The 27,342-nt window shown below is 40.2% G+C and overlaps 1 protein-coding gene across 7 annotated transcripts in view; it reads right to left on the bottom strand.

The window, feature by feature from the left end:
* NBEA (neurobeachin) overlaps positions 1-27,342 on the bottom strand; it is an 837,833-nt gene that overhangs the window by 509,829 nt on the left and 300,662 nt on the right. For all 7 annotated transcript variants that reach the window (XM_027833036.3, XM_043531828.1, XM_043531837.1 and 4 more), the window contains 6 exons: positions 27,174-27,271; positions 23,763-23,855; positions 15,961-16,069; positions 1,014-1,095; positions 682-805; positions 85-277 (listed from right to left, as the gene is read on the bottom strand). In XM_027833036.3, coding sequence (XP_027688837.2) covers positions 85-277; positions 682-805; positions 1,014-1,095; positions 15,961-16,069; positions 23,763-23,855; positions 27,174-27,271 — 699 coding nt within the window. The remainder of the gene's footprint in view (positions 1-84; positions 278-681; positions 806-1,013; positions 1,096-15,960; positions 16,070-23,762; positions 23,856-27,173; positions 27,272-27,342) is intronic.

Genomic DNA, 27,342 nt, shown 5'->3' with positions numbered 1-27,342 from the left:
TTTATATTGTATCTACTGTATTACTGACCCCTTTGGCTTAGGAAGATATTGGGATCAACAGAAACGCCAGAAACTAATTCTTACCTTGGAATGTGCTATAGAAAGAGTATCCACCCAGACCCTCCAGCCTCCCCATTCATATTTTATTGCATGGTACAAGAGAATACGGAAGATGTTGTACACCATCTCTGTGATTTTCTGTTCTTCGGAGTTCTTAGGGTTAATATATCCCAGAGAAAACATCCAGTCCTGCCACACCGAACACTGAAGTAAACATCTAAAGAAAAATAATTAGGTCAAAATATATCCAAAAGAAATTCAACTTCTTTTTAAAAATTCAGATGAGAAGAACAGGATGAAAAAAACAATTTAAATAGCCTCTCTCCTATGAGCGTCAATGTAATCTTAATAGAGCACTTATTTTTGCTTTAAATTCAGGATCTTAAAATGTTGTTAAGTTAAACATTGTGAACAAAACAAAAATATCTATCACTGATTTAAAATTAACTACCGGGTGTTCATACCATTTGTTTTAACCACATATTTACTGCACATTATGTAAAACTGCACAATACAATACTCAAGACTATTATCCAAAATTTGTTATGTGTTAACAACATTAAGTGTGGCAACAGCTGACCTATTTCTGTTATTGGGAGAAATAATATTTGATTTACATACCTTCTGTTTTCACGACTATTACTGAAAAGTTTTATCATATCAGATAAAAACAAACGTCGAACTTCCATCAGCTCTGCACTTGGTGTGGAATTTTTTAACAATGTTGCCACCACTTTAAGAATCACTGTAAAAGAGCAAATATGTTACATAACACATTTTTAAATCCCATCCAAAAACCAGCTGTTGACATCATAAAATAAAAGTATTGATTAAAAGCCTATTTTCTTTCAAGGACTCAACATATTAACTGCTCTTGCAATCTGAAATAACACTTTCTTAAAAAAAAAACCTCTCGCCATTAATTTGAAACAAACATAAAATAATCTCCTTACTTGGATTCTGAATTTTCACTGTAGAATCTGGCTCTGGATGTGGTTTATGAACAACTTGAGTGCATACTTGTTCTGTCAAAATCTAAAACAAACCAATTATTTTTTACCATTTATTAATTTTATAGCATAAACTTCAAATTTCTATTTGACCTTATTGAGCTGTGGTTTATTATGAACAATGGAACAATGTGTGTGTTTGGCCTTGATACAAAAAAAACAAACAAAAAACCTTTAATAAAATAATAATGTTAATGCAATGATGCAAAGGAAGAAATAGATTTTAATTACAAACCAATCCTGAATGCAAAGAATCAAGTTTTCATTTCATATATTAACAAATAAATTTATTCTGGGACAGCTATGAACTTTTTAAAACACTTTTCAACTGTCAAAGCACCCCTTCTCCCCTGGTTCCAATCCACCTTAATATCTAGATTATTTTAATTAGAGTTCAGTATCACCTCAGAACATTTTGCTGTAAAACTGCCAAAATTCCACATATTTCCACTACAGATAGGTGTCTCAAATGTGAACATTTTGTAAATGAAATCTTGGCTGACTTTTGTGTAATAATACTATTTTGAATATATAGACCTGTTCAAACCATATGCTGCCAAAAAACTGTATGGTTTCAGGTACTGATTCAAACCCTTATATCATGACGAAGGTTAAGGCAGGCCCCTGACTGGACAGGTGAATGAGCTAGTATTCAGCACATCTCCAAAATTCTAAGTTGTTCCCACTAAAGTAATAATTATCTGCTGTCTTCTGGGTAGGGCTCAGGGCACCAACTTCAATAGGAACTGTTGGGTGCTCTACACTTTTGAAAATCAGGCCACTTATTAAGGAGCCTAAATACAAACCGAACAGCCTGACTTTTGAGATCCATTTTTAAAAATCTTCTCATATTTTTATGCCAAGGTGTTAGATGATATGGTGGTAGAAATGCCTTCACCCAGTTTACCCTAGAGAATACATTGTTGGCACCTTCTGTAAGGTGGGCAAGAAATTTCCTATCATAGAGAAGATTAAGAAGTGGTTAAAATAGTAGTCCATGACCAAGAGCAGCCTCTCCCAGAAGACACTTAAGTATAAAGAAGGGGCAGGTGGAAGCCTTAGCCTGTAGGGAAGATTGGGGGTTGCAAGTATGTGTTGGTCAAGTATCTGTTTAGTTGCAAAAAGTTTGTCATTTCATAATTAAACAATCATATTTCCCATTTTGTTCACCATTGTGTGGACTTTGGGGTTTCATATAATATAAAACTTTGAGCAAAACTCATGGATTTTGGAAATCAGTAAATAAAACCCATCAGATTTTCTTCAGTTAAACTGTACAAAGAACTACTCAGTTGGTTTTGTCCTGTTCTAATTTTTAAGACCTACATACAGAAGCTGAAAATATATAAACTGAATTAAAGAAAGCCACAGTAAACAGAGATTTATATACAACTATGCAGCATATGGATCAATACACAAAGAATCCTGTAGAGAATCTAAAAACTTTCAGCATGAGGATTAAATTAATGATGCTTGGTGAAACTGTGCAATGAATTTTGAATGGTTAAAGTACAAATCCCAATTGGAAAAACTGACCTGAGTCTACTGAACCATGGTGCTGGTTAAATAAACTAGTTTTATTATTCAAGTTTAAGATTCATTACGGAATAGTGGTAAGAAATGTAAGAAAATATTTTTACAGTTGGTAATAAGGACAAAAACCAAAACAAAACAAAAACCATCACCCCTGATGAGCAGTACAGTCTCTCTGGAACTGTACCGAAGTCAGGGGAAATACTCTCTACTATATCAAAGCTTGATGATATTGACAACTAAATTGGTTCTTTGGAGTGTAGGAAATATATATTACTTTTGTAACGTAAAAAATGCAGATTCTTGCTCTCTTAAGTGGTTAGTGATATGTAAACTATTATGTAGTTTTACTATGTACAGTTAAAACTCATTGATTTGAGATCTACCATACCATTCTCTCACTAGAAGGGAAAACCTATAATGGCAGCAGACCGTAAAAGAGACCCAGTTTGGGAATATTTTAATGAAGTTCCTCTACCTGTGGGTAATACAGACATGCATGCAAAATGCAAACAGTGCAACAAAGAAATGCAAGGCCTGGTTGCCCAAATGAAACAACATCATGAAAAGTGTTCCTTCTCAGGAGGAATATGCGTTGAAGTTGATGAACGGAACGTCTGAACATGCAGGATGTTTAGGTTGGTAAACTTTTTTATTTCATACTTCTTTCTTGTGGACTGCCTGTCTTCCTCCTTAAATTCTCATGTTTGAGCAAAAAAATATAGTTGTTACTCTATGGTACTATCATTTTAGATGCAATTGTGATAAAAAATAAATAGCTGAAATAGGCAGATCTTCTTTTCATCTTTAAAGTAGTACTGAGTGTCAGTGAATTCAATGAAGAAAAATAACTTGAAAAGGCACCCTGAAGATACTCATACTTAGTTAAACCTCCAAAATAAGAGATTTAAATCTGCCTCACATGTTAATGCAGGGCCAAATTAAGAGAAAAAGTAGGCAATATTCACCCTTTCATAACTATTATTCTTCTAGATGTGTTGCATATGTCCATCACATTGTAGTTGTATATGCAATTTTCCCTAGTGTTGGTTGGAGGAGTGGCCCCGCCCATCTCAGGCTCCTCCTGCTTTGATAGGAGGGTATAAAGGGCAGAGCCACCCCAACCCTCCTTTAGTTCCCTCCCACCAAATCCTCCCTTATGCAGAGGTAAGTGCATACAGTCTAGTAAATATGCAGACAGATGACAATGTCGCTGCTCTGCAGATGTCCACAATAGGGACATGTCCCATAAATGCTGCAGAGGCTGAATGCACTGTCTAGTTGAGTGCGCTGTCAGCTTCTCAGGATGCACTGTGCTTTCGGCAGTGTAACACAGTGATGCAGTTTGTAATCCATTTTGAAAGTCACTGTGCTGTAACTGATTGACCTCTAACTAATTCCACATAAGAAACAAAGATCTGGGAAAATATCTGGCAAGTCTTTGTCCTGATCAGGTAAAATGCTAAAGCACACATCCAAAATGTGCAGGTTTTGTTCATCCTTGTAAGCATGCATTTTGGGAAAAAACCCAGCAAGTATATAGACTGATTTAGGTGGAAATCAGATACCACATCTGACAGAAACTTAGGGTGAGGCTGAAGTTGGACCTTGTCTTCATAGAAAATGGTGTTTGGAGGATCAGTTTCAAGGGCATTCAGTTCACCTACTCTCCTAGCCCAGGTGATGGCTACCAAGGAGGACACCTTTGCTGAGAGGTGCAGAAATGAACAAGATGCTAAAGGCTTAAATGGAGGGCCCACAAGAGCAGACAAAACTAAATTCAAGTCTCAAGGTGTCACCGGATCGCAAATAGATAGAAACAGTCCATCTAGACCATTGAAGAACCTGTTAATGATAAGGTTGGTAAAAACATTTCTACCATCAATTCAAGTATGAAGTGCTGAGACTGCAGTCAGAGGCACCTTAATGGAGATGAGTACTACACTTGACTCCTAAAAATGCAAAACATATTCAAAACTTGATTAAAAATTTCTGTACTAAGAGATATGTTATGGGTAGGGGCCCAGATAAGCGCTTCCATTTACACGAAGGTAAGGAGTTCTAGTGAAAGGTTTCCGACTATTTAGGATGCATACAGTGTTGTAGCCATGTCGATCTGAGGATATTAGAGAGACAGAGTGAGGTAATATCATTTATTAGATCAAATTCTGTTGGTGAGAGAGACAAGCTTTTGTGCTACACAGAGCTTTTCTGTCTTGAAAGCTCATTTCTCTCACCAACAGAAGTTAGTCTAATCAAAGATATTACCTCACCCATCTTGTGTCTCCTCTATTAAAGATGATGTTCTGGACTGCCACTGAACTGTGTGCCTCCTCTGTATTTAACCACTGATGAATCAAACCATGAGGTGCAACACCTGAGAATTCAGGTGCAGCATGTACCTGTGATTCTGAATTATCAAGTCTCTGATCAGTGGTAAGAGCAAGAGTTCCCAAGTGGACAGCTTGAGTAGGTTGGAACAACATAGTTGCCTCGGCCAGACAGGAGCTATGAGAATCATTTTACCTTGATTTTGGTTCAGCTTGAAAATGACCTTGGGAATTAGAGATGCTGGTAGGTATGCATACAGCAGGTCCTTGTCCCAGAAAACAATGAAGCTGGAACAGCAGCGTTGAGAGACCATTTGCGGTCTAAGCTGAAGGATCTGCTCAAGTGGTCCAACAGGCCATCTCAAACACCCGGCAACTAAGATGCCCTGGGAATGATCAAGCTCCATATGCACAAGTTCCAGAATTTGTTCCACATGGTCTTGACCTAGTGTCCTCGTTTGTTCATTCAGAACACTGCTATGGTATTATTGGTGGGCACATGTGAGTCTTGCCCTGAATGTGAGGCAGGAACTGCTCTCAGAGTATATTACATGCAACTTAAGAACATATATGTGTAAATAGGCCTTATGGACAGGCTGAGCCTGAACATCGTCCACGTTCACTCCCCACCCATAGCCAGGGCTGAAGTATTTGTTACCAAAGGAATAGAAGGGGAGGCAGAAAGAAGGTGACTCCTCCCCCCACCATGTTGTCTTGTCTCATCCACCAATTCAGAGATCACAACATTCTGTCCAGGATGTATACAAGCTTGTCAAGTTGGTGAATATGAGGATGATAGACTGACTTAAGCCAAGCTTGCACTGCTCTGAGGTGCAGCCTGGCATAAGGGATCACATATGATCACATGCAGTTGTGAGACCTAGAAGTCCGAGGCAATTCCTCTCTGTGGCTCGTGACTGATCCTTGAGTGACACACACAGTGTATGAAAAGATGTTGGCGGACCAGCAAAATGCCTGGACCACTACCAATAATTATTGACAAAGCAGCCAAGTCAGTAAGCCTTTAGTGGGCTTGTACAGTAGCCTTAGCAAGAAGCCAGGAGCAGAGGCGGGAGCTGGCCCTGTGTCCTTCCGGATAAGATCTCTGTTGAAATTGCTGAGTTATGTATTTTAGAAAAAAAGGAAGGTTATCTATGTCTTCCCTTTGGGATCTGTTTCTCAGGGTCCTCAAAACATGTGGGCTCTGCAAAAACCCATCTGTCTAATTAATGGCTTGACGGAACCTCTTGCTTAAACTTAGAAATTGTTTGCTTAACAAGTTGGGTTTTTTTTATTGACATGTTATTGTTACACTAACCCAAACAAATAAGGAGAGAAAGTATGGGGTAGGTGGACTCTTCAGGGACACTTCACAGACACAGCTTAGGGTCTCCAAAAGCAGCTGAAAGACTGGCCAATTGGACGGCTGTCATTGTACCACTCAAAGACCGCTCCAGACTTCAGTAATTATTGATTTTGGGGGTGTTTTAGTAACCTGTTGTGGACGTGTGTAAGTGCTTGAGACTAAAATAAAGTGCAGCTTTAAGTGAAAGCACTCTTGTATTGTACTGATTGTGCCAGCCACCTACTGGTCGGACAGCCATGTCTCCATTGATTTATTTCCTGCCACCACCTCACCCAGAGTAATAATTACCAAGAACTTTGGGTTTTAAGAGCCATGGTAACAAGAGGTCCTGAATAGTGGAACCTGGCAAAGGTCTAGACTAGGACCATTCCAATTAACTCTATTATTTGTAGAGGTGATAACATTGATGTCTCTTTGTTTACATTAAGGGGCAGGTTGCTGAACAGTTAGATAGTCTGACAGACAGTGGACTTTACTTGGTACCCAGAACAACCCCAAACCAACCAAGCATCCAGGCAAGAGTACACATTGACATCTGTCTGGCAGGGGTAGGCTGCAATTACTGCCATGCACTTGGTGAAAAGCCTCAGTGATAACAACAAACCAAAGGGCAGAACTGTGAATCTTAATGATCCTCTCCTTCCACACACTTTAGGAACCTCCTGTGACCAGGGTGGTTTGCCACATCGAAAGTAGGCATCCTATAAGTTGAATTCAGCATAACAGCCTCCTGAATCAAGGGGAGGAATAATAGGAGCAAGGGGCACCATATGGAACTTTATATTTTTGATGTATCTGTTTAGACTCCAAAGGGCTAGGAAGGGTCTGAGACTCCTCTGGCTTTGGTTATTAGAAAGTACTGGCGGGCGGGGCGGGGGGAATCCCCACCCTGAAGAAGAAGTGGCACTTCTTCAGCTCCCGAAGAACCTAGAGTCTGCACTTCTTGAATTAGTACAGACTTTTGAGAATGGTTCCTGAAAAGGGACCGGAAAGTGGCACGGGAGTAGAGGATACAAAGAGTTGTAGAGAATATCCCAATTCCACCATGCTTCATACCCACTTGTTTGAGGTGATAGCATGCAGGAAATGTGATAAGCTGTTCCTGAAGGGAGGAGAAGGGCCAGAAAGATCTGGCTAGTTAAGGCTGCTGTCATCAACATAGGAATCAAACAGGGGGGCTTTGAGACTTGAGGCTGCTGGATGACGTGACTGAGGTCATGGGAGCTGGAGGCTTCCTGCTCCAAGAGTTTTGCTTGCCCGTAGAATGGTCAGGCTGCCTATAGGACTAGAATTGCTGTCTTGACTGATATTGAGGATGATATTTTGTCCTCTTTGTATCCTGGATGTATAGACCTAAGAACTTTAAGACTGCTCTAGAGTCCTTTAGTGTGTGTAATGCCTCATCCATTTTGGATGAGAATAAGGCATAGTCCTTTAAAGGGAGGCTCTCAATCATCTGTTGTACTTCTGCAGCTATCCCTGATGACTGCAACCAGGAAAATGGTGCAACTGTTACTGTTGTGACCATAGCCTTGGCCACAGAACCTGCTGCATCTAAAGAAGCCTGTAGAGCTGATCAAGAGACCAGATTTTCTGTAGCAAGAGACTGGAACTGTTCCCGAGACCCTTATGGCAATCTGCAAACCTGAGACATTGCCTCAATTAAAATAGTCATAACAGGCCAACAAAGCCTGATGATTGATAATAAGAGGGACATTCATTGTGGAATAAATCTCCCCCCCCCCCCCAAGAGATCTTGGGTTTTTGCATCCTTTTCTGCGGGGATACCCTTGTCCCTGGCCTTGATGAGATCTGTAATTTCCTGCAGCTAATAGTGAGCCTGGAATAGCATGCACATAAAACTGCTCAAAACCTTGGGATGTAAACTGGTGTTTGTAATCCGTTCATTTAACCACCAGTGGAACAGATGAAAGGGTTTGCCACAGGGTCTTAATAGGCCACATGATGGCCTTATCTATAGGTAGGGCTACCTTTCCAACCATAGCTGGATGCAAACTATCTCTACTTGTATTCTTCAGAGGAGCTCTTGGTAGACTTTAAATTCTCTGGTACCACTAAGGACACTTCCAGTTCCAGATCCTCATCCAAAAGACAAGCCAGTGTGAGCATGAAAGGCTTCCTAACTATTGGAATCATGCAAAGATATGGAGTTATTACCAGAGGTCTAAACAGAGACACAGAGGAGGCAGATGAATGTATTAACAGGCCTAAGGTTGATGGGCCCACAGCAGACTACACAAGTGTGGTACCTGTGACTGTGCCAGAATAGCTTCTTCACCATGAATCAATGGTGATGGCAGTACCAAATGGCATAATAGGTCTCTTGCTGCCATATAGGACTCCACAATTGTTGACATCAGTATAGGAGGTTGTCTCACTGTGATCAGTGAGGGCTGATGTACTGTCACAGCCGAAGAAGTAACTGGTCTTGATGGTCCCCGGAGGGAGTATACTGGAGTCAATGGCTCAGGTCTATGGGTGTCAGTGAGAGCCAGTATCAGGGAGCATTAAGCCAAAGAGCGCACTTTACCCTTGGTACCAGACTGACCTTCTGTAGGAAGTCTCATACCATGAACCTCAAAGAACCTGATGGCAACTTTTTCTTATGTTTCTGAGACCTGGATTGTTCTCTGCCTTAGATCTTGAAAGAGCAATACTAGCAATGGGGATCTCCCAAGACTTTTCTCTGTTGGCAATGCCAAGGGAGCACACCCGGAAGGAGCTGTGAATGAGCTCCCTCACCATGACCAAGGGGGTTTGAATACCAGACAAAGAGCCACTTCCATAACAATATATGGAATATATGGAAAGTTGAGGTGCTCCTCTTTCAGCTTTTTCATTCTGCATTTAAGCCCCAGCAGGTTGAGCACTTGTCTCTCAGATGGTCTTCAATGAAGCATGTTAGCACAAATGAAGGTCACTGTCAGATATTGGCTTTCAACAACCAGAATCAGGCTTGAAACCCAGAGACTTTGGTATTGGCTCCACCAGTACCAGGCAAGGCATGAATTAGAAGAATGAAGAAAAGAAAAAATGTAAACAAATTAAAAAGTAGAAAGGGAAAAAAAAGTCCAATGTATGAAGAACAGTACCACTAGACAAAAAGTAAGCTGAAGTACCCACAACTTTGTTCTGAATCCTCCAGCTACTGACCACAAACAGTCAGAAGCGACTGAAGGAGGGGTGGGGCAGCTTTGCCCTTTATGTCTTTCTCCCTGAACACAAGGAGCCAGGGAGGGATGAAGCCACCCCTATTGGTACTGCTAGGGACGACTCTCCAGCACTGGTACATGAGACGTGCCCACACAGCATAACAGACACATGCAAACACTCAAAGAAGAAAACAAGGCTCAAATAGTATTTACATATCCTCTGTGTTTTGAGAATTCATAACATACTTGGGCAGATATCACTCTTAAAACTATCAGTTCACTAATGATCCAAATTCTATTTCAAAACATGGCAAGCCCATTTGTTAACTGGTAATCAAGCTTATTCCAGTTGTAAATATTTAATATCTTTGTTTACACAGAATCCTTTTATCATCACCAGTCATTTAGAAAACACCACAAATGCATGTGACACTTTACAAGAGATAGCAGAACAAATTCCCTGTCTCAAAGGCTTACAATACAGTCTTGGGGCAAATATCTTTTACATATTATGTAGCCTTTCATCTCAGTTCTGATCACATGCAATTACGGTACCTGAAAGTATCTGAAACAAAATCATTCAATTATTTTAGATCAGCCTCTCCTGCAACTTTGAACTTTTATCAAAGAAATGTAGGCACTGCTATATAGTAAGCAAGAGTCTTCACTGGGTCATTTAGCATCACTTACTTTCAGAAGCTTAGAATTATGACAAAAATGTGTGTGTTCAGGATCATCAAAGGTCAATATCATATTTATAGATCATAAGAATGATTCAAGTCAACTACCATGTTTCATGAACTGAGCACATTTAGACACTCCATATCTACGGCCCCTTATTCTTCTGATGCATGCTTGTAACTCTGAACAGAAAGTTAGTAGTATTAAAACACAGATCTAACTGAGCGTGAGAGACAACAGTTCAATTATCCCAACTCAACTGTCTCAACCTAAACAAATTGTCTTGCGTTTTTTCTAATTGGAGATTGATATAGCTAATCCCATCAAACTTTAAAATTTACATTGCAATGGTACAGAAACATACCATGGGGTTTTTTGTGCCAACCTGAAAACTTTTCTGACAGATTAGCACAAAAAGATGAATCAGCAATTTGGTAAGTCCTTCTGGCTTCATAAAAGGAGTGTGTGTTTAAGGCCGTAAATAGCAATTCAAAAGCAAGTAAATTCAAGAGGTTTGCTTTCTGGTCAAATCCAAAAAACTACTGCAGAATATTCCTCTCACTCCCTAGGAAAAGAGCGTGCATATTATTACTCCATATTATTTCTCATTTTACTGTGGAAAAACTGAGACAATGAGATTTTCCTGAGGCCACACTGTGAATCACTGGCAAAACCAGGATTAGAACTCAGGAAAGGAAAGTAATGTTAATGTAACTAGAGGTTCTTAAGATAAGTGGTCCCTTTCTGAATTCCACTGTGGGCACACTTGCACTCCATGTACCTGAGACTGGAGAATATTTGCAAGTAGTGTCCATTGATCTCTGCTCCTGACCTCCTCATGTTCTTTACCAAAGGAATAAGGGATGAGGCGGACTGACCACCTCTCCAGTTCCTTCTGTACTATGAAGTCAGTCATGAACTGATGCAGAGAGGCAGGAGGATGTGTAGTGGAATACAAATAGGGACCACACATCAAAAAGAACTCATTACAATAAGGTAAGTAACTTCTTACCTTTCTTCTTTGAGTTGTGGTTCCTATGTGTATTCTTCTGTGGGTGACTGACAAGGAGTACTTAAAGAGGAGGTGGATGTGAGGATGCTTGTGGTATAGCTGCTTGCAGGATTAATGTCCCAAAGGATGCATCAGTGGCAGAGTCCTGGATTAAGGTGTAATGTCTTATAAATGTGTGGATGGATCTCCATGTAGCTGCTCTGCAAATATCAAGAAAGGGTACCTCTTGAAGTGATGCTATTGAGGTTGCCTGAGCCCTTATAGAGTGAGCTCTTACCCATGTGAGGGAGGAAGCTGTGTCAACTGAAAGCAGGATACAGCTAGATGTCTTGTGAGAAGACATGGCTTATCCTCATACTTGTTCTGCTATGGCAATGAACAGTCTAGGTGACTTCCTAATATGTTTTGTTCTCTTCAGGTAGAATGCCAATGCTCATCATAGGTGGAGGGAATGAAGTCTACACACCTCATTAGAGGCGTGGGGCTTTGGGACAAACACAAGTGAATTGACTGGTTTATATGAAATTCTGAAACTATTTTAAGACTGGATTTTGGGCATGGTAATAGCAAGACCTTATCCTTATGGAATATTGTGTTTGGTTCATCCACCATTAAGGTGCCTAGTACTCCTACTCTTCTGGCTGAGGTGATGGCAACAAGGAAGGCAACCCTCACTGATAGGCAAGAAATGGAACACAGAGCTAGCAGTTTTATGTTATGGGAGGTTTAGCGAGTGCCGAAAGCACTAAAGAAAGATTCCCCTTGGGGGACTGGTTTCTTCGCAGCTGGAAAGTTTCTGACCAGCTTTCAACAACCTGACTGTTATCGGGTGCTAAATATCAAGGAACCATCCATTGGCAGGTGACACACACTAATTACTGCTAGATGAACTTGCAGGGAGCTCAGGGAAAAGCCCATAATCTTGAGGATAAGAATATAATCCAAAATTGTGGGAATATCAAGTGCCTCTGGAGACATAGTTTTTTTTGGGCCCAGACAGATGAAGGTTTCCACTTGGCTAGATTACATTTTCCAGTGGAGTCTTTTCTGTTATTAATGAGAATAATTTTCACAGCTTCAGAACAGGAATGTTCTAGGCTCAGTGCCCATCCAAATACCATGAGAAGAAAGCATTGGGGTTATGATGTCTGACCATGCCATTTTTCTGGATCAAGAAATCTGAAAAGATTTGAATATTAAGTGGACGGGAATGACATTTGTAGGAGGTGTGGAAAGCAAAATTGCCTGGGCCATCTGAGGGTAATGAGGATGACTTAGGCCCTGTCTAGTCAAATTTTCAATAGAACCAGAGATAATAGTGCAATGGGAGAGAAGACATAACTGAAGTGATTTGTCCAAGGTACGAGAGGACCATTGCTCACTGGAGTAGTTTACTTTACATTTCCTGTTTCCCATTGAGTGAAGATGCTGTTTATTACTGAATCATGTAATTCCCACTTGTGATAGGTGGCAAAATGCCTGCTGAGGCTGTCCACCAGCACATTTTTGGTGTCTGGGAGGTACACTGTAGATAGGGTTAACATAGTTCTGCATACAGCAGGTCCATAAGTTGACCCCTTCTATAAAGAGCAGTCTCTCCCTGCTTATTTATATAGAAAACAGTAGTTACGTTGTCCGACATTATCAGGATGTGCTGGGATTGTGTGAATGGTAGGAATGCTTTGTTGTAGGGCTCTCAGTTCCAGAAGATTGATGTGCATTCTGGCTGCCAGAGTGATCCTAGTGTCATGTGATTGTCTATGTGAGCTCCCCTATCCTACCAGGGAGAGGTTTGTAATTATCTTGTTGGATGTGAGGGATAGAAATGGAACTCTTATGCACACGTGTCCTGCATCCCTCCACCATTCCCTCACTTGGAAGGACCTGTCCCTATGGTATTCATGCTGTGTGTGTTTGGTGTACATACCGTTTGGAGCCAGCTTACCGGCAATGAAGGTTAAATCTGGGATATGGCCCTGGAGAGTAAGGTACATTACACACTGAAGTTTGTGAGTAACCAGGTCTATCACAGTGCCCACGGAGTGAAATCTGTGGGAGGTATGCCCTCCCTTTGACTGAATCCAGTGTCAATCCTATAAAGTCTATGGCCTGTTTTGTAGTCAAGATAGGCTATTCCATGCTTACAAATTACCAGGGATACTAGAAAGTGCATCAGTGATGAAGCTGACATTAAAACTTCCAGACGAGACTGGCAGGTTAGAAGCCAGTTGTCTAAGTATGGGAAGACAGTGAAGCAGCCTTGTCCCAGCTGAGCTGCTATTATGAAGAACACTTTTGTGAAGATTCTGGGAGCTGTAGTGAGCCCGAATGAAAGCACCCTGTATTGATAGTTGTGTGGGCCCACCACAAAGCTGAGGAACCATCTGTGAGAGGGATGAATAATCACAATGAAAGCATGTCTGTTTCATATTAAGAGCCATGAATCATGTGCCTTTTTGTAGGGATGGTATTATTGATGCTAATGTACGCATGTGGAATTTCAGTTTTTGAAATTGACACAGGTTGAGAATGGGTCACGAGCCTTTTTTCTTCTTGGGAATGAAGAAATAGTTTGAATAGAACCCTTTCCCTCAATATTGAGGGGGTATCTGCTGTATTGCTCCTCATTGGAGAAGAGATTGTACCTCGTGAAGGAGAACAGCCTTATGAGACTGGGTCCCTGAGAAGGGACAGGGAAGAGGATTTTGGAGGAGGGGGGCAGAGAAACTCTATGGTACAGATGGAATGGATATCCAGCATGTACTTGTCTGTTGTTCTCACTGCCCAGTTTTGGGGAAATTTTGCTAGTTGCTCCCCAATGAATCTTGGTAATAGGCAGAGATGACATCTCTGGAGTCATGTTAAAAATATCTCTTGGTTGGAGGGTGAGGCTGGGTAGCCACAGCTGAAGTGGAAGATGCATCTTTTGTTGTTTGCAAGATGGCTTGTATGGACAGTGATAAAATCATTCAGGTAATCAACTCATGATCTTTGACAGTACCAGCAGTTCCCGATCTTTTGGGTCTCAGTGTTTCATTTTAGGTAGCACCGAAGTCAGCCTCTGAATCAATGTGGAGGTTGCTACTGAAGGACTTTCACTCCTATGAGTCTTTTGAACATGCCCATGCAGCTTAGGAGGACCTAATTTCTTATGGCTTGGGCATGAGGGCTCACCTGACTTGGACAGAGTCGAGGTAGGTCTCTCCCCTTAGATGGTCTATGAGGGGATCTGTTTTTATGTTTGTAAGAGTGTCCCTTACGCCCATGAGGGGGCCAGACAAAGGGCTCATCCCACTCAGTTCCAGAGTCAGACATAGAACTAGGGATCTTGCTCCCTGCTGACACTGGCCAATGTTCAGGAAGATCTCCCTGGCCTGGGTATGAATGGGGATTCATTGCCTGCTCCATAACATGTTTGTGAAGTTGAAGTTCTAGTGCCTGCTGAATTAGGCTGGGAAAGGAGTATCAACAATTGAATTTGGTGGAGAAGAGGCAACACTAATAATCATTGCTCACCAAAAAGAAGTGGGGGCAGAAAATGCAATTTTTGTAGCCCAGACTCTTGGGCATCCTCAAAATACCATTTTGGGAGCACAGGGTTTGGAGTCTAAAACTGATCAACAAGATCAAAACACTAACAAGAAAAACTAAGAATAATTTAAAACTTTAAATATTTACAGGAAGAAGAGAAAGGATCAGCTTGGGACACTGGAGGTTTCTAACTCAGGCTTTGAGGTGGTAAGAAGGAACTGAAGAGGTGGATGGTCTGCCCCGCCTTGCCCCTTATAACCTGGGTGTAGAGCACAAAGGGAGCAGGGACACAGGCACGGACCAACAGATACTACTCACAGGAATTCTTGGACCGCATGCCTACCTACAGTGGAATACACATAGGCACTCAAAGAAGAACTCCTCACTCCCAACTTTGTGCTCATTCCTCCAGATCACCTTGCCTTACTGCCAGAGGAGCTGAGCATACACTGCTCCGAGTTCAACTGCAGCTGTGAGCGTTCAGCACTTCTGAAAAATCAAGGTGTTTCAAACTGTGCACTCCAAAAATTAGGAATACACAATTAGTTTGCCAAATTTCGTTTAACTGGATTGCTCATCATATACATCTGTGACATATGCAGAGTGACAATTGAGCCCTCTCAAGTCACAGTCACCCGCAACCACAAAAGCAACCTTTCTCTTCCTGCAATTCTTTGCCTCATTCTGTACATACCTTACAACTTCTAAAGCAAATGACGCAGCAGTCCCATACACCACCTAACTCATTATCCGATTGTAATTCACCATACAATTTGCTCCCGGAGGCCCAGTACCAGGAGTTGCGAGGTTCCTATACTCTATGTTGCCACCAGCGAAGGGTATGGACCCCTGGGGTCATTTGGTGGGTCCCAGAAAAAAAAACTATAGCCCCAGGGATTTCTCCCATTGAATTTCAAAAGACTGCTGCAAAAACAGGTTTTAGAGCTCTCAAAGTTTCTTTTATAAAGGAAAATTTTTAACAATCTAAATAAAAGGTCATTTCTAGCTCCATCTATAATGCCATAGGCGTATGTAAAGCTTTACAGACAAGTTGCAAAAATTATAATAGTGCTTATGAAAAAAATCTAAACAAACGTGATAAGTACTCGCTTGATTCAGAAAGGATCTTTTAAAATTTCAGATTTTAATATAGTCATAGTGACCTGAAGATTGGGATCTTTTAAATACAGATTCATATAAACATTTTTCTAATCATACACATTTTTTGCAATAAATATTATTTGCATGTTTAAGTAATTTGTACCTCATAAAGTGTGTTATATGTTGTAACGGTCACAGTGTTTGTATGCAGCATCAACCTCTCTCCAAGAAGAGTGAAAAGACTATGGGTATGCATGATTTCAACCTTTCGTCTGGAGGAAAGAACATAAAAATACAAAACGTAAAACGGATTGAAGATTATAAGTAGTTGCAAAACCAGAGAAGTAACATTTTTTTCATGCTATCAAAAACATTTTACATCAAACTTTGGACTTTATAGTATCTATGCTTTAAACTGTTTATTATTTCTTTAAGCATGTAATGTTGCCTATTACTTTAAGCTATTTCTGAAAATTCATTTAAATTGTTCTGGCCATACTGAATGGTTGTGAGAATGCAGTTTTATATGCAGGATGTGTTCCTGTATGTAACCACCTGTAAACCTTCTTGCCCTCAAAGATGTTCATCACAGACACGTTTCTTTGGTAGAGGACAGACAGACTAGGCTGTACCCCTCCCCCACCAAATCTGTCAAGGATGTCCCTACATTGGACAGATGGGTGACTGATGAGCAACATGAAGTACTGCCTTTCCCTCACAGGACTCAGTGTTGTGCTTCCATATGTCTTCCAAGAAAGGTATTTTAACATTTATGGGTTTTATTACCATTCTCAGTCTCTGTGCACGGCTTTCTTTCATACAGACAATAAAACAGTTCTCATATATTACTGTTAAAAAAGTCCAGTATGAGCAATACAAAATTCTGAAGAGTTGTGAAATTCCAGCTGAGTGGAATACTGTTTTAGCATATTGTTACACAAGTCAGAACAAACTATACCTTAAAAGTAGAGAAGGAAGAAGCTCTGGTTCCCAAATAAAACATCAGGGAAATTCAGCCAATCCCCCAAATTGTATTCTGTTTAAACATGTATATAGCACCATAAATATGCACAGTACTTATTGTATAGTGCCATAAAACTACACAGTGCTTTAAGAAAAAAAATATGGAAAATGAAGTGCAAACTCCCTATCCAGAAGCATTTACAATCTATATGGAAGAATAGGTACAATATGGATTAAAACAATACATAATGGATAAAGAGTGCTAGTGGTCATATCTAAAATGCTTAGAATAGAAAAGTTTTCATGACTTTCCTCTATGGAACTACAAAGGCAAGTTGGACAAAGTGTTCTGGTGGTATATAGCCAAATATCTCTAATTTATTAAATTCACAGATATTTCTGTCAATTTTCGCAAGAGAGATGAGAATAAATATAACATAGCACACCTTTGTTATTTTTTTCAGACTTTTTTTAAAAATTTCTTTAAAAAAAGCCACAGATAAAATATTAAAGTTGCATGGTTAACCATTAAAGAGTCAGGAAATGCAATCTTATCTCTGCCTCTTGTGTATATTCATTACAGTTCAGTCTTTAGTTTCATAATTATATACCACAGTATTTCTGAAATAATAATAATATATAATACAATTTTCAACAACTTAAATACATGCGTAGCATCTTGTAGTACTATGTACTGTTCTGTACATAGCAAGGAGTTCATGAGTCATTTATATGAACACAATACAGGTGTATGTAACATACTACAGATTGAGGATACAAAAGAATAATAGTGAAAACTTACTGGCTTATATATACTACATGTGTTTAAAGCAATATTGGCTTCATAGTTAACTGACTTCTCACCAACACTGCTCCCCAGGAAGGATTTGCTGCTCATTGAAAGAAAATGTATAGTACCAAGGCATTTTAAGAAGTTTTGTGAGCATCTATCTTACAAAGGAGAGCTTGCATAGAAATTTGATGAGAACGGTCATACTGGGTCAGACCAAAGGTCCATCTCGCCCAGTATCCTGTCTTCTGACAGTGGCCAATGCCAGGTGCCCCAGAGGGAATGAACAGAAAGGTAACCACCAAGTGATTCAACCCCTGTCACTTCTGGCAAACAGAGGCTAGGGAAACCATACCTGCCCATCCTGGCTAATAGTCATTGATGGACCTATCTTCCATGAACTTATTTAGTTCTTTTTGAACACTGTTATAGTTTTAGCCTTCACAACATCCTCTGGCAAGGAGTTACACAGTTTGATTGTGTGTTGTGTGAAGAAATACTTCCTTTTGTTTGTTTTAAACCTGCTGCCTATGAATTTCATTTGGTGACCCCTAGTTCTTGTGTTATGAGGAGTAAATAACACTTCCTTATTTACTTGCTCTAGACCAGTCATGATTTTATAAACCTTCATCATATCCCACCCCCCCTTAGTCATCTCTTTTCCTAGCTGAAGAGTCTCAGTCTTAGTAATCTCTCCTCATGGAGATGGGGCAACCACATCTGCACACAGTATTCAAGATGTGGGCATACCATGGATTTATAGAGAGGCAATATGATGTTTTCTGTCTTATTATCTATCCCTTTCTTAATGATGGCCAACATTCTCTTCACCTTTTTGACTGCCGCTGCACATTGAGTGGATGTTTGCAGAGAACTATCCATAATGATTCCAATATCTCTTTCTTGAGTGATAACAGCTAATTTAGACCCCAACATTTTAAAGGTACACTGGATCACTGGGGGTATGAAACTAGTGTAAGGAAGAAAAATATTACAGATTACCACAGTTGTGCCACAGAATTTAAGGCCAGAGGGGACAACCAGGTCATCTACTCTGATCTCATCTCTAGCAGCGGTGTGCCCCCCTTTACCGTTAACGGAATCTGTCCATGCCCCTCACCTCAATTACTGCACAGCCAAAGCTTCCTTAGTCGCAGAGCTTGGGCTGAAGGTGGAGCTGGGGACGGAACTGGTCTGGAGGCAGAGAGGGAATGATGGCAGATCTGGTCTGGGGGCAGAGTTGGGGGCAGAGTGGAGCTGGGGCATGGGCCAGAGTGGGGTTGGGTGTGGAGTGGGGCAGGGGACGGATCTGGTCTGGAGGCAGAGCAGGACTGGGGGCTGAATGGGGTTGGGGGCAGAGCTCGTCTGGGGGTGGAGTGGGGCTGGAACTGGGTGTCCCTCCCTGCCCCTAATGGGCATTGGCCCGGGCCCTGCCTCACACCCCCTGAGTGTTCCTCTGTGCCCCTTAGCGGAGCTCACCCCACAGTTTGGGGACCAGTGCTCTATGTCACAGGCCATTAAACACTATCCAACCAAGCCCAACAACTAAAATTAGACCAAAATATTACAAGAGACTAAATTATTCTGTGCCACAGGCAGAGAACAGGGACTGAGGTGCATCAATTCTTGAAGCCTCTGCAGTGGCATGGAATTAATGTAGTAACATATACCTAAAGGATCTTCACAAGTGACTCATGCCCCATGATGCAGAGGAAGATGAACACCCCCAAGATCACTGCCAATCTGACTTTGGGGGATTTCCTTCCTGAGCCTGAATATGGTGATAAATTAGACCCTGAGCATGTGAGCAAGACTCACCAGCCAAGCACCTGAGAAAGAAAATTCTCAGTACCACCCCAGTACCAGCCCATTCAATGTCCCAACTGCAAATGTGGTTGTCTTACATGCTTGAGACAATGTATTTGAGAAACCGTATGTTTTCATAAAATTTAACTATTGTCGTATGCACATGCAAGGGGACATATTTATGGCAATGTGTGCACCTTTAATTTTGAAATTTCCTGACTTGTGCTTAAATGTGCAAGTGAACATTCTCTTAACATATATTCTGTACAAAAACAAAAATCAAGTAAATACAACTGGGGGGAGAGGCAACACACAACTTTGTTGACTTTGTATTAAGGCAGTTAGACAGAATAGCCAACCAACAAAAACATAAATAGGAAGGAAAAAATCAATTAAGCCACTCGACATATCATCTACACTCCACTCATCCATTAGTTCCCCTGCTCAGCATCAGCTATCTTGACTCTTCTACTAAAGAGCCAATGGACACCTATGAACTACAGCAATGTTAAATAGCTTTATGTTTATGTGTTTTAATTATTAATATTGATGCAGCTTTTGCAAGTTACATTGTGTGTAGCTTCATATGTGGTTTTGTACTGGTGTGTGAAGAACTGCAAATAGTGTCACTTTTCTGTAATGTTTAGGAAAAATGTATGAGAATGAGTGATTTATGTTAGAGATTATTCTAAAGTTATTTCTGTACTTAAAAATTACAGAGTTAAAGTCAATGTATGCATAAACATAGGTGTATTTTATGGTGACAGTTAAGGCTACATGTTTAGACAAACCACCTCTCTTTATCTTCTCCTACTACCAGCAACTTAGTGCAAATTTCACTTTATCTCCATGCTCCCATAACACAGACCTGCTCCTCCCTGTCCCCCACAATCTAACCCATCCAAATCCCCCACATAGATCTGCTCACCACCTCCTCCTCCTCCTCTTTCCTCTCAATGGTACTGTTTCATAGTGTACCATATAAACAGAAAATGGGGTTGTGAGTGGGGGGAGGGGGTGGGATAAAGGCTTTTGGTTGGTGGAGGAAGAGATCAAGGCTGTGTGTGGGGAAAGTCAAGCACGTCTGTACTGAGGCATCAAGATCTCCCCACGGCACTATTGCCTTGATGGGCCAGAAAGCTGGAGTGGCTCCCCTCCACCCTAGGCTTCAGCAAAGCCATAATTCTCTCTAGCTCAGGGCTCATATTGCACACAAGTCTCTTTGCCCTTGGGTCTCAAAAATCCCTAATAAATCCTATTTCTCCAAACTCTTTCATCCCCCCAAGTCTCTTCCCTGCCCAGACTCCCTCCCTAGCTTACTAGAGGTGCAAGCAGATTGTGGCTGGTGAATCAAGCTTGCAGTATCAGAAAAAATGACTTGATTGACAGAACTCAGCAGTTCTTCTGGCTAATCATTGCACTACTCACAACAATTATTCTTTACCAGAGAATAACTGTTTAGTTTTAAAACTTCAGAAGTGGTCCAAGTCCAAGATATCAGAAAAAAATATCAGATAGACACGCACAGGTATGCATGTGTGTGGTTTGGTGTTTATAAGGATTGTGGGTTTTTAGCTGTTCAAATGCCCAAAATGTGATATGAACAGGACAAATTTCAAAATGGTAGCATTTTACAATATTTCAGCTGTAAAGATTCACTAAAAAATTAACAGAAAATTCTTTTATGAAGAGTTATGGCATCAAATTTGGAAAGCAAATTCAGTAACTAAAGTGCAAAACAGAAGGGATTTTATTTCTTCTCTAATGATGTGCTGATTTGTATTTAACTATGGAGTCCCTACTGATGCAGCCATAATTGGCTGGATTCTCCAAAGAGCCTCAGGGGTTGAGGCAACCAACATTTTCAGTGGGAGAACTCCTTTAGGCACTTTTGAAAATCCCACCCTTCATTTCATATAGCAAGGGTTCTCAAACTGAGGGTCGGGACCCCTAAGGGGGTCACGATGCTATTACATGGGGGGGTCACGAGCTGTCAGCCTCCACCCCAAACACCGTTTTGCCTTCAGCATTTATAAGGGTGTTAAATATATAAAAAACTTTTTAATTTATAAGGGGGGTTGCACTCAGAGGCTTGCTATGTGAAAGGGGTCACCAGTACAAAAGTTTGAGAATCACTGTCCTATAGTGTTCCTGGGAAGCAACAGAGCTTGCCACTGATTTATTAGCAGAAGGACAATTTTGTAGTCAATTCACTAGACTGGTCACAATATGGTTATTGGTCAAATCACAACTGCTTCAGGCCTCTTTACCCATTTTTAAATAAGAAATAACTCCTGTGTAACACAAGTGTTTTGAGGTTTTAGCCAGTAATATTTTAAAAACACTTTGAGATCCTCAGGTGGAATGCAAATTAGAAATACAAAATACGATTATCAACAGCAATTTGGACTTAATAAATCCCTTGAGAAAAATTCCATTTAGGCATCTTCTCCACAACTAACCGTGTCTCAGTTAAGTGGGTGTACTTTATTGATCATTCAATCCTAGAGCCCTCAGGAAAAACCAGTGTCTATAAATATCCTGTCCTAGATTGATTCCTACTTTTCTAACCACTTCCTCATTTCTGATGAAGGCATGAAGCCTCTTCATCATGGAATTGATCATTATTTTTCTTCTTCATCTACATTCTCTTTCTGGAATATCATATTGTTAGTTTCAGCCTTGGATGTCTCTCCAAATTACATGTCCATCAACTCAAAGTCCCATCTATCTACTTTTCTTGTTCATGTCAGCTCCTCATCAGATCCTAACTTCCTACTATCGAACACTGTGAAAGACTCAACTTTTGTGTAAAACATACTACCTGTTATGTGTCTTATTCCACAGCCGATTTCCTTAAATTAAACTTTTACTTTTCCCAGGGACAGAAATCTTAGAAACACTCTTTATTCAAAATGTTTTTTCTTCTCATAACTCAATTGTTTAACTAGGCCAATCACCATCTCTAAAGTGTCAGAATTAATAATCAAGTTGAGCTAAAATTCTTATCCCTGCATCCCACATTTATTAATAAAATTCCCTCTTATATTCTTCCTAAATCACTACCCTGAAATTTCAGGTAATACTGAAAACTGAAGCCAGATAACATTCTCACTCCAAGAAAAAAGAGTATATATTCTTGTCATAATCACTGGCCTTTTTAATTTAAATCAAAATTCTCCTAGAAAAGCATACCTTAATTTTTTTTTTCTTTTTAGGTTATCCAGATCAAAATCTAAAGCATTTTGTGAGTCATGTATGAAGCACAATAAGCTAGGTAAAAATTACCTATTGTATATACAGATTTTACTTTCCAAATGATTAAGTGCTTGGCTCTGCTGTGTCATACAGTTTTCCTTGATGCTACTCTACCATACCTACTATAATCGTGCCATTAATATGGTTGTAGCTACTTGAATGAAATTAGGGAGGCAGGGTAGCCTAGATGACTGAGCAGAGGGTTTGCTACCAGATACTCCTGAGTTCTCATGCTAGCTCTGTCACTGATGCATATGTGTAACTCCATGCATGTCATTTAACCTCTAGCGCAGTATCATCATCTGTAAACAGGGATTAATAATTTATTTAACCTTGCAGGGTGTTGAGGATTAATTATTCAGTGTATGGACATTATTTTGAAAATGTAAATTACCACATAATAGCACATTAGAAATAATTTGGGGCTTGTCAAAATAGCATTTGGGAAACTAAACAAAATCTGTCTACATGGCACCGACTCATTCTAAATTTCACTTATCATTTCACTTTCTACATCTTACTTCTGTATTTAATTTTTATCACTATTTACATACTTCATTTGCTGTTCCTTCTGTATTTGTATAGCACAGTGATAGCTAATATTTTTATGAGAATGTTTTATTATTCTTCAATTTTATTTATTTCCATCATCATTTAAAAATGTTTTGATGTAGTTCCTCCCAGATGTTTACTCCTAACGCAACTGAAAATGCAAATGACTGACCAACAATCTTTAATGATCCATAAAACATTGAATTTCATATCTATTGCACTTTCAGAGATGTACGGCCATATGAGAACAATACATTTAGTTTATAAACAGCATTACTGGGTTTTTTTGTTTTGTTTTCTAAAGCAATTTTGGTTTAAGACTTATTATCACAATCAATTACATTTTACCATACAATGTTTTCTACCTTTTGAAATTACTATTTAGTAAGAAATTAATCTGAAAATTAGGTATTTTTCCTCACTGTGTATCTATAAAAACAACAGAATCTGCAAATTAGTCATCATAGACACTGCAGTTAATGCATTCTAAGCACTTTCTAGAGGTCATGTTTTGTATTTTAAAGTGAATATTACAAAAAAGAAAACAAATTATAATCATTTTATGCCACTACAACTACTTCAGACAGTACACTTACTTGTGACCCAGGTGTTTGAGAAAATATCCCAGTACCTTCAGAGCCTGCACCCAGATACTTTCACTTTTGGAAGCCAGTAATTTATAAATGACTCTAAAATGAAAAAAAAAAAAAATCAGTCAGCATATTCTCCCAGTTTACCACCAAACACCAGCCATTTCCACGGAATCATTCATAGTACTGTGAAACTAAACAATAAAATAGTAAGAAAAGCTAAGAAAGGAACATACATATATGAGTGAAAGGCAGTATTATGGTGGGATCACAAGCTATGCTGGTGGATTGTGGTCATGGTCCCTTTAAGGTAGGTCCCAAAATGGAGGGGAAATAATTTCAGTTTCAACCAAATGAAATTAAACAGTCAAAAGGCTTCTTCCTTTGACTATTGGTCCAAATGAAGAAAAACGAACAAGACCTCCTTCAACCTAATCCAAGGTTCCACAGACTCAGGGTTGCTTCCTTCAGCCAAGGTCCCACTTGGAACAAAAACAAAAAAACATTCTACAGTCCTTGAGCAATTCGACAGTTTTGCTGTGTTCAAGATGGGTGGTTAATTCCACAATTAGGCCTTTAAGTTAGCCAAAGCCAGGTTCAGGAGTTTTATGAGACAGCAGGAAACTACAGAGCACTCCTCTCCCCTCCTACCTACACTTCACACTCACTTTCCCACCCTGGAAGCCTTTTTATTTATTTTTTTAATGGTTTCTGCCATGGGCAGTGAGTATAATTATTCTTCCCTGGTGCTGTCGCCAACCCGCCACTGGACACCTGAGCCACAGTGGCCCTGCCCCTTCCCTGAGACAACCACAGCCTCCACCCTGACTTTAAACATTTGTTCCTTATTTCTAATATGAATTTGTCTGGCTTCAGCTTCCATTGGTTCTTGCTATGCCTTTCTCTGCTAGATTAAAGAACTCATTAAGTAGCTGGTATTTTCTCCCTTTGAAGGTACTTGTACACTAAGTCACTTCTCAGTCCCCTCTAGGAGAAACTATACTGCAAGTCACTCACTTTCAGGCCCTCGAATAATTTTTGTGGCTCTTTACTGCACCCTCTCCAGTATTTCAACAGAATACAGTATTCTAAAATTGATATTACTAATGTCTTATTCAGAGGTAAAGTCACATCCCTATTCCTAACTACCCTGATCCAAGGATTGCATTAGCCTTTTTCACCACAGCATTACACTGGGGAGCTCATGGTGAGTGGCTTATCCAGTGTGACTCCTAAATCCTTTTCAGTCACTGCTTTCCAGAATACATTCTGTAGGCACAGTGTGCATTATCCCCCTACATATATGACCTAGCATTTGGCTGTATTAAAACACATTTTTTTGAATGGGCCCAGGTTACCAAATGATCCAGATTGCTCTGTATGACTGCTCTCATTATTTACCCCTCTGCCAAGCTTTGTGTCATCTAGAAATCTCACCACCAATGACTTTATATCTACTTCCATATCATTGAAGAAAATGCTGAATAGTGTCAGACCTAGTAGTGCTCCCTGCAGAACCACCCTAGAAACACCAATGATGATTCCTCAATTAATTATTTTTTTGAAATCTGTCATTTAGCTGTTCTTAATCAATTTTACATAATTTAAAAAAAAAAAAAGCAGAATGCTGTATAGTACCAAGTCAAATGTCTTACGAAAGTCTACATGTATTCAATCTATGCCAGGGGTGCCAGAAGCAGCCCCCCACTTTTAAAAGTGGGAGGGCCATGCCAGCCCACCTTTTAAACATGGGCGCAGTTTGGGGGACGGGGGCTGCACTGCCCCCCAAACTGCAAGCCTCAGGCAGGCGTGAGTGGTGCTGACAGGGGCTGCGCTTCTCAGCAGGACAGCTCCCCAGCTGCAAAGTGGTGCAGCGGTGGCAGCCCCTTCCCGGTGAGGGGGGCCTTAGCCCCCCCTCACCACGAGGCCTGGCCCCTATCCACGGCCCTGCCCGTGCTCCTTCTCTTCTCCCTGAGGTCTCATCCCCTAGCCAGGCCAGAAGCCAGAGATGGGCCATATTAAGAGCTGCCCAGGGAATCCGGGTCCCAGTGGGGAACCGCAGACCCTCCATCTGCCCTGAGGAGGGACTGGGGTGCCTGAGAGCAGCCTCCAGCCCATGTCCCCACCCCCAGACTGTGACACCCAAGTAGGGTTGCCAATCCTCCAGGATCAACTTGGAGTCTCCAGGAATTAAAGATGAATGTTTAATTAAAGATCATCATGTGATGAAACCTCCAGGAATACTTCCAAAGAAAATTGGCAACCTTACGCCTAGGGCAGGTAGAGGGGCTCAGGTCTCCCCACAGTGGCCTGTGGCTCCCTGGGTGGCTCTTACCACTGCCTTGCTCTGGCTTCAGCTAGGGGGTGGGGCCTCCAGGGGAAGAGGAGCAGGTTTCCTAAACCATGTTCTGTTCACCAGTTACTCCTCTTACTCTTTTCCCATCTCTCCTTTCCGTATATCACCATTTCTTTGGCTATTTAAGATGACTTAACTCCTCCAGTTCAGCAACTGGCCCTTCACCATATAAGGGGCCTCCTCTTAGAAAAGTGTTGGAATAGATCCAGAAACAAATACTGAACAAATCACAGATGAACAAAAGTATGACAGAAAACTAAATTCTGCTAGCAATAGCTAGATGGATCCCACCTCTTGATTTTGATTGGCATTGCTAATTAAACAGTTTTGAATATAAAGACTTCCAGGAAGATTTTAATATTTTTAAGACATTGTTTGACTAAACTATTATAAAAAAACAGATGATGTGCAGGTTAGTAGCTGGTTTTTTTACACAATATCTCAGTCATATTGAAATTATTTTTCAGAATATCACAAGACAAAGAATCCACATTAAAACACATTTATTGTGTTAAAATATTGACCTTTTTTGTTACTATATTAGATATAGGAAAATGCCAAGATAGCACTGTTTCTCTTATTGTACTCAATTATAAATTACTGACAAACATACATATGTTCTGTAGAGACAACATTTTTCAGCTTGTGGAGAGAATATGAATATAAGTTTAACTCAGAAAAATGTTTATAAAAATGGCTAAAAATAGTCTCCTGTAACAGTTAAAAGAAAAGGGAACCTTCATACCCATATCTGAATTTTTCAGTGTACCTTGAGAATGGCACATTATATTCCAGATTGAATTGCAAATAAAAAAAATAATTTATCCCCAAGCATGTCTAGTTTTATAAACAGGAGCCCAGCTGAAATATTTCCATTTAAATCTCCCCATGATATGTTATAAAAGCTTTCATATTTTGAAAGAATAAAATGCTAGATTTAGTATATTCATTAATGTATTTGTACTCCAAAAGCAAGCAATTGCACTTTTTATGTATGTGGGAAAGGAAGCAGGTTGGAGGGAGATTAGTTTCAAAAGTATGCTGTCATTTCTCCATCTTACCGTATCCCGTTTCTTTGATCAAATGCAGGTATCATAGATGCTGGATGTTCTGACATTAGAGCCACTAGCAACTGCAGCACATCATGAATATTTTCGTCCTGTGTGACAAGCATCAACATCTTTTTACAAAATATTCTTAATTGAATGCTTTCCATAAAGTTGGTACAAT

This window comes from Chelonia mydas, chromosome 1 (genome assembly GCF_015237465.2).
Source record: "Chelonia mydas isolate rCheMyd1 chromosome 1, rCheMyd1.pri.v2, whole genome shotgun sequence".
Classification (NCBI taxonomy): domain Eukaryota; kingdom Metazoa; phylum Chordata; order Testudines; family Cheloniidae; genus Chelonia; species Chelonia mydas.
Note: the sequence above shows the minus strand (reverse complement) of the source record. Positions and strands in the feature narration are given on the sequence as shown.